This window comes from Phyllopteryx taeniolatus, chromosome 12 (assembly GCF_024500385.1).
Source record: "Phyllopteryx taeniolatus isolate TA_2022b chromosome 12, UOR_Ptae_1.2, whole genome shotgun sequence".
Lineage (NCBI taxonomy): Eukaryota > Metazoa > Chordata > Actinopteri > Syngnathiformes > Syngnathidae > Phyllopteryx > Phyllopteryx taeniolatus.
The window spans coordinates 15332815-15341396 of NC_084513.1; the positions used below are offsets into that span (position 1 = coordinate 15332815).

The window sequence follows — 8582 nt, forward strand, 5'->3', positions numbered from 1 at the left end:
TGATTACAGCTCATATCAAATCACTGTTCACCTCAAAGTGCAGGTATATAAAGTCGAGCAACACTAGTGGCACAAGTACTACATCTTCTTACTGACACGTGAACGTTGAAAAAGAGAGATCAACAATGGTAAGATACGTTTTACTAAAAACTACACCGTGAAACACATTGATTGTGTCGTACTTGGCACACGAATAAAGTACTTGGGGTATTTTTTTTAAATTGCTCTCTCTTTTCACAGCGTGAATGTATCTCCATACATGTGGGCCAAGCTGGAGCTCAGATTGGCAATGCATGTTGGGAGTTGTACTGTCTGGAACATGGCATCCAGCCAGATGGCCAGATGCCCTGTGATAAAACAATCAGTGGTGGCGATGACTCATTCAACACCTTTTTCAGTGAGACGGGAGCAGGAAAACATGTCCCAAGAGCGATCTTTGTAGACCTGGAGCCAACTGTCATTGGTCAGTGATTGACTTGATATTTTCTTGAAGAGAATATTGTGAAATCATTGTGAAAACTCATAGTTCTGTCTGTTTTTTGTTGTTGTTGTTTTTTTGTTTGTCCAGATGAGGTTCGCACAGGTACCTACCGTCAGCTGTTCCATCCAGAACAGTTGATCACAGGGAAGGAGGATGCTGCCAACAACTACGCTCGTGGTCACTACACCATAGGCAAGGAGATCATTGATTTAGTTCTGGACAGGACTCGCAAACTGGTGAGACCCTTTAACACTATTTCATGCAGCAAAAAGTTCTGGAAAAAAAATATTTTGTTCATGGGTGAAAGGTAAGGTTAGCACAGAGGTAAGTTCAAAAGTCCTGTGTTCGAATCTTGGCTTGGGCATTTTTGGATGGAGTTGGTGTGTTCTCCCATGCTTGAACGAGTTTTCTTTGGGCTCAAAAATACACAGTACATGCTACGTTAATTGATGACTTTAAATTGCCTATTACTGAATGTAGTTGTGAATGATCGGTTGTCCACATGCGCCCTGTGGTTGACTGGTGTACGCTGCCTCTCCTCAAATGTCAGATGGGATAGGCTCCAGCTCTACCATGACCCTGAACAGAATAACCAGTAGAAAATGGATGGATGGATGGATGGATAGATGGATGGATGGATGGATGGATTTATGGATGGATGGATTAATTGATTGTTCATCTTCCTGTGTAATGTTGCATTTTCAGGCTGATCAATGCACTGGCTTGCAAGGATTCCTCATCTTCCACTCTTTTGGTGGAGGCACCGGCTCTGGTTTCACCTCCCTACTCATGGAGAGACTGTCAGTTGATTATGGTAAAAAGTCTAAGCTTGAATTTGCAATCTACCCCGCCCCTCAGGTTTCCACAGCAGTGGTAGAGCCTTACAATTCCATTCTGACCACTCACACCACCCTTGAGCACTCTGACTGCGCATTCATGGTGGACAATGAAGCAATCTATGACATCTGTCGCAGGAATCTCGACATTGAAAGGCCAACCTACACTAACCTGAACAGGCTTATTGGCCAGATTGTGTCTTCGATCACTGCATCTCTTCGCTTTGATGGAGCCCTGAACGTCGACCTGACCGAGTTCCAGACCAACTTGGTGCCCTACCCTCGCATCCACTTCCCTTTGGCCACATATGCCCCGGTCATCTCTGCTGAGAAGGCATACCATGAGCAACTTTCTGTGGCCGACATCACAAATACCTGCTTTGAGCCAGCAAACCAGATGGTCAAGTGTGATCCTCGACATGGTAAATACATGGCCTGCTGTCTGCTGTACCGTGGTGATGTGGTGCCTAAAGATGTCAACTCTGCCATCGCCGCCATCAAGACCAAACGCAGCATCCAATTTGTGGACTGGTGTCCCACTGGCTTCAAAGTGGGCATCAATTACCAGCCTCCAACAGTGGTTCCTGGAGGAGATCTGGCCAAGGTGCAGAGGGCTGTGTGCATGCTCAGCAACACCACAGCCATCGCTGAAGCCTGGGCCCGCCTGGATCACAAGTTTGATCTGATGTATGCCAAAAGGGCGTTTGTGCACTGGTATGTTGGGGAGGGAATGGAGGAAGGGGAGTTCTCAGAGGCCAGAGAGGATATGGCTGCCCTGGAGAAGGATTATGAAGAAGTGGGTGCAGACAACATTGGGGAGGAGGACGAAGGAGAGGAATATTGACCCAAAGACGCACGTACAAACACAATTGAAATGGTTCACTTTAGTCTTTTCATCAGTTTGGCCCGAAAGTCATTCTCATCCTATTAAAGTGTATTAATATACTGAATATTTTTTGTTTGGAATCTCCACAGAAATCCTTCCTTTGTGCAGTGTCAGTTTCTCTTTTGTGCACCTCCCCCACACTTATTCCCGCACATGTGGAATGTAACTTATGAAAGGGCTCCAATGTCAGTTTCTATGTACTGTCCCATTCAGCTGTGACTCTGTGAGTGTTACAGTGAGAGAATAAGAGACTAACTTACTGTCTGCATTGTTTGTGTAGTTCATACTCAAACACGACCAGACAGTAGCAACAACTGCATCCCTGTCCTACTCTACACACACTGTGATAAGGAAATTAATAAGTTCGAGTGAGTGAATTACCAAACTAAACAGAAAATTTTTCACACATGTATGACTGTATTGTTAATGATCATGTATCTTTGTGCATTACAAATTATGTGACCCCGGCGGTGAGGATAAGCGGAACGGAAGATGAATGAATGAATGAATGATTACAATGAACCACTGCAGAGTGCTAAATCATTTGACTTTTTTTTTTTTTTAGCTTAAAAGATAACAAATTGCCATCTTGTCACTGAAAAGTGTTTTGCTCATTGTAGGCCTACTCACCCACCTTGTTGATATTAAACCAGTAAAAGATTCACATCATGGGGATGAAGAGTTATATGGGCTCCATCAGCCATCCAAAAAACCCAAATAAAGTTCTTCCTTAATGCCCTTGAGCATGGAGTCTGGTTTCCAACTGATCCACAAGTCCAGCAGCTGGGAACTGCCCCCACTGTCTCTGTTCACCATCTACAGATAGGTCAAAGTGTATTTTTCTATCGCCAGCATAAATTGAAGCAGTGATTTTAGAAGCTAGTCTTTTATGGTTAAATCTGACAATTCTTTAACATAACCCTATATATAATTGCAATGCATTTTAATTTAATAATTATTTAAAGACCCCTGTGAAGTGATTTCAGTGATTTGTTTCTAAATACATAAGTTTGAAGAACAGTCCTGAAAATGAGCAATGACTGAGAAGAATCTCGTATTGAATTGTTGCGATATAACATTAAACTCTTTTAATACTAGACTCTCCATTTCAATTGTCTGCATTTTTGGAGCGTGACTAAAACCAAGCTCAAGTATGCACTTGGGCTTTTCTGGAATGAGTTGGCACACCCCAACTATACTGTATAAGTATGGAGTGTAGTTATTCCAGACGACCCTGCTGCTGGTCCATTTGCTAGCCCGCTAGACTGCTACACTGGTATGTTATGTGGACCCACACATGACACAAAACCGAGCGAGGCGGTGACTTATCGGACGACGACGTTCCATGGTCCACGAGCTAGCTTGCTAGCGGGCCAGGGGATAGCCGGTAGCTCTCTAGCCCGCAGACCGGCGTTGACCGCCTCACTGAGTTGTGTGTCGTGTGTATGGATCCACAAAACACAGACATTTCAAGGAATGTTAACTGTTTATTAAACGCAGCGGCACACATTTTCCAGCCTGTAGCTCACATTACAGACATTTGAACATATACTGTACTTTACAAACCTATTTGATTGACAGCTGAAAAATGTGTGGGGCGTGTTTTCAGCGCATTCAGCAGACACGCCCACAGTGTTGGACAGCTTGGAGGAGGTCTCTAGTTTTCACAATTTTGCAGCATCATTCTGAATACTTGGCAATTGTATTATTCGTTCAAATTTGGCAGGCTTGTTAACAACACTCTTCTCTGTGGTGTGTCAAAGACATTTTGTTTTAACTTTGCAGGGACTTGAAGTAGTTACCCCCATATTACAATGTTAATGTTCAAACTGTGCATAATGTGACAATGGCTTACAGTAATATAAAAAAAAAAACTGCCTCATTTTTAATGAACTCTGATGACCACTCTTTTGTGGTCAAGGATGACATGTTAGTGCCTTTCAGTTGCTTTATTCCCATGAGCGATAACAGAATGCACATTCATACAAGAGCTGCTATTGGCTCCAACTCACACACAGATGGCCACACCCAGACTCACACAAACAGGCTAATTGACTTGAGCCAACATGGATGTTTAAATAGCCCTTTGCTCTGCCATTCCTTTCTGAACTCACAATTAACTGTCAGTCAATATCACTATTTAATGTTGTTGAATGTTGTTAGTGTAAAAAAATTGAAAACCCCTGCAGTAGTCCATTGGCATTAGTAAAGCTTACTACATAAAGACAGGATTTATACTGTCATTAAGTTGTCTTGATAAAATTATGTTGTGTGTACAGTACTGTACTTGTAAGGATAATGAGTCATACAAGCACACGCACTGCAAAACCATTTATTTAGGTTAAAATCCGCGTTAAAAGGCAGGAGAATGTATGGCGATCGTCGAACTTCAGTGACATCCTCCCCCCCCCCCAACATGTGTCTTCCTCTTTGACCAATGAGCAACGTAGCTGCTGCCTGAAGTTCCTGCGGACTGCCCGCCTCCACTTCCCCTGCATATATAAACTCTGACTCCCCCCCACCTCCGCACTTTGCCTTGTCTCTGAATCCGCTACTTCATTCGAAGGACAAGCAGACAAAATGGTGAGTAACCGCATGGTGACGTCGCCTGATAGCTTGCATTTTCTCGGTTCCCACGGTTTTATGTTCTCGCCATCGAAATTAGTCCATAAGCTTAACGGGGGGGCAATGGGGACAGAAAAAAAAAGTAGCGTTACTCTGTTGTTACTTTGCTGACGTGTGATGTATGTGAACTTATTAAGAACGTGTGCGAAAGCTCAAAGAAAGTGAATTGAAGATGATGGATAAATGTGCCGTTTAAAATTCTTAATTGGGCCATAAAGTAGGTCAAACGACGAAAGTTAATGACACGATATGTTGACGTTTTTATACTAGATTATCGTGTTAAAAAAAAATATGTAAAACATAAATTGGTGGACATTATACATGTAAAATGAACCACGATCGATGGGAGGAAAAAAGGAGTGGTCTGGAGTCACAAGTTTTGTGTCCGCCATCTTTTTTTCCTACCCCCATTCCCCCCCCCCCCCCCCCCCCCCCATTTAGCCGCCATTTTTCAGCATTTGGGCGGTTCATCCCCAGAATTACACAGCACTATGCAGCTGGAAAGAGTGGGAGGGGGAGAGGGCGAGGCCAGACAGACATGCTGCATACTTCCCGCATTGAGGAGGGGACTTAACCCCCCCCCCCCTTGGAATTAACCACATTTGTTCTTGAGACATAGTAAACCGGTCACAAAAGAAAATGCAAATTAAAAATAAAATGCATTTGTTGCATTATGTGTATAGCATGTGGAAAACTGCCGTGACAAATGTGCACATTTTAAATGACAGCCCTGATAAAGTGAAAGTTATATACGACGTCCAAAATTATAAAGATAAAAGTCAGTTTTCTTTTCAGAAGTTGATTTATACATTGAGTCTAACCTTTTCAAAATCTCAGACAAACTAATAGATTGTGCTTCAAGGTCCTACAATAACAAGGGTCTTCTTTTAGATGTGAGAATTTTTATTTTTTTTTTAAATGTAACTAAAATCGTAATGAAAATTTCCAAGAGCTACTGTAATTACATTTGCTCAATGTCATTTAATGGATTACAATTATGTAAATGTAATTAAATTACATAAAGGGGGTACATTTATTGCGCTACTCCCGTGCACTGTATGTAATTCAGAGAAACATTTGATCTGAAAATGCGTTAAAGCAACAACCACAAACTTATTCATTGTTTGTACCTTCTCTTCCATCCAGCGTGAATGTATCTCTATGCATGTCGGCCAAGCCGGAGCCCAGATGGGCAATGCTTGCTGGGAGCTTTATTGCCTGGAGCATGGCATTCAACCAGATGGACAGATGCCCTCTGATAAGACTATTGGAGGAGGTGATGACTCGTTCAATACCTTCTTCAGTGAGACCGGAGCTGGGAAACATGTACCCAGGGCCATCTTTGTTGATCTGGAGCCCACTGTCATTGGTGAGTAACTGATGACTCCCATATTGTTACATTTTATCTTTGAGCTTACAGTAAGTGTTAATGTCAATAATTAATATAAAAAGTACTACCTTGTTTTCTACAGATGAGGTTCGTACAGGTACCTACCGTCAGCTGTTCCACCCAGAACAGTTAATTACAGGAAAGGAGGATGCTGCAAACAACTATGCCCGTGGTCACTACACCATTGGCAAAGAGATCATTGATTTGGTTCTAGACAGGACTCGCAAGCTGGTAAGTGCTATGCACTGGTTGAGTGTTTACAAATAAATAGAGAGAAAATTAAAAAAAACACATTCTTCTTACAGGCTGATCAATGCACTGGCTTGCAAGGATTTCTTATCTTCCACTCCTTTGGTGGAGGCACTGGCTCTGGTTTCACTTCCCTGCTCATGGAGAGACTGTCTGTTGATTATGGCAAGAAATCAAAACTTGAGTTTGCTGTCTACCCAGCCCCTCAGGTGTCCACAGCAGTGGTAGAGCCTTACAATTCCATTCTGACCACTCACACCACCCTTGAGCACTCCGACTGTGCCTTCATGGTGGACAATGAAGCAATCTATGACATCTGTCGCAGGAACCTTGACATTGAAAGGCCAACCTACACTAATCTGAACAGGCTTATTGGCCAGATTGTGTCTTCTATCACAGCCTCTCTTCGCTTTGATGGAGCCCTGAATGTCGACCTGACAGAGTTCCAGACCAACCTGGTGCCCTATCCTCGTATCCACTTCCCTCTGGCCACATATGCTCCAGTCATCTCTGCTGAGAAAGCGTACCATGAGCAACTCTCTGTCGCAGACATCACCAACGCCTGCTTTGAGCCAGCCAACCAGATGGTCAAGTGTGATCCTCGTCATGGTAAATACATGGCCTGCTGTCTGCTATATCGTGGGGATGTGGTGCCTAAAGATGTCAACTCCGCCATCGCCGCCATCAAGACCAAACGGACCATCCAGTTTGTGGACTGGTGTCCCACTGGCTTCAAAGTGGGCATCAACTACCAGCCTCCAACAGTGGTTCCTGGAGGAGATCTGGCCAAGGTGCAGAGGGCTGTGTGCATGCTCAGCAACACCACAGCCATCGCTGAAGCCTGGGCCCGTCTGGACCACAAGTTTGATCTAATGTATGCCAAAAGGGCCTTTGTCCACTGGTATGTTGGAGAAGGAATGGAGGAAGGAGAATTCTCAGAGGCCAGGGAGGATATGGCGGCCCTTGAGAAGGATTATGAAGAGGTTGGTACTGACAGCATTGGGGATGACGAAGAGGGAGAGGAGTACTGAGGAGTCTCATTGCCAAGGCTTTGCCTCCATGTTCCAAAAATTAAGAAATGACATGTTGTGGTCATTGCTCAGTGTTAATAAAGAATTCCAAACCACTAATGTATTTTCTCCATTGAGTGTCAGTAGGGTAATTTATAACCCCCAAAATTTTGTTTTTATGTAGGGTAAAGTAACTATGCATGGTAAAATAACTGAACACATCTTGAAATGTTTAGTACAATATTTTATATAGCTCGATTTAAAATTGTGTTAGGATGTTAAAAAAATTTTTAAGCCCTCCAAATGGCTCACCAGGAAGCACTCATTGTTATAACTTTTGTTGATTTAACAAATGACCACTGGTCATAGACCTGAAACAAAAGCAGACATGGAGAAACCAATGTCATCAAAATTTTATATTTATATTTTCAAACAAAATGCAAAGTCAACTTTCGAGTTATTACCTTTTAACGCTATTTTAATTGTAACAAAGCTGGCGCAAAATGACTACATTTCCCAGAATGCTCAGTTACTGGCTCATGCGCAACGGCTCTGCCTCTTGTGAGTTGTAGTCAAGGAAACTCGTTGCTCAAAGGATCGAAAACACTGAATTCATGCAATACTTCAAGGTCCATTGGAGCAATAACATAATTCAATTCACCACGTTACTGTCGTACAATTGTCGAATGTATAAAATACTGGATATTAACCGTTAGGATCTACAGAGTGGATACTTAAACTTGGCGTCGACCGGCGCCACACCAATTATGAAGAATCCAGGGCTATTCATTAGCTGCTATTGACACGGACACACCATGGTAGATGTCACTGCTAGAAAATGGCATATACTGTCCATGACACCAATCTGAATTAGCCATTAGCTACATACCAACGGGCTGTGTGTTCCTGATTGAAGGTCCAGGTACAGATGAGATCACAGATGTCAATCGGCTCCTATGAGTTATATTTGCATTCCCGCCTATAAATCATATTTGGAGTTGCGCAGGCTCATACGTCTGATATACTTTTAAAAAATAATTTTAGTCCAAGTGTACGCGTTATTCTCAGGTGGCTGTCGTTCCTACCGATTTCTACTAAGAGTAGC

The 8582-nt window shown here is 42.9% G+C and overlaps 2 protein-coding genes across 2 annotated transcripts; both read left to right on the forward strand.

Annotated features, from left to right (window-relative positions):
* On the forward strand, positions 1 to 3286 carry LOC133487014 (tubulin alpha chain-like). Its single transcript, XM_061792947.1, has 4 exons — positions 1 to 128; positions 241 to 463; positions 569 to 717; positions 1187 to 3286. Exons 1-4 carry the CDS (start codon positions 126 to 128, stop codon positions 2159 to 2161), a joined length of 1350 nt encoding a protein of 449 aa, XP_061648931.1. The 5' UTR covers positions 1 to 125; the 3' UTR covers positions 2162 to 3286.
* A 1362-nt stretch (positions 3287 to 4648) lies between these two features.
* Positions 4649 to 7593, forward strand: LOC133487012 (tubulin alpha chain). Its single transcript, XM_061792945.1, has 4 exons — positions 4649 to 4786; positions 5975 to 6197; positions 6301 to 6449; positions 6524 to 7593. Exons 1-4 carry the CDS (start codon positions 4784 to 4786, stop codon positions 7496 to 7498), a joined length of 1350 nt encoding a protein of 449 aa, XP_061648929.1. The 5' UTR covers positions 4649 to 4783; the 3' UTR covers positions 7499 to 7593.
* Positions 7594 to 8582: the final 989 nt, after the last annotated feature.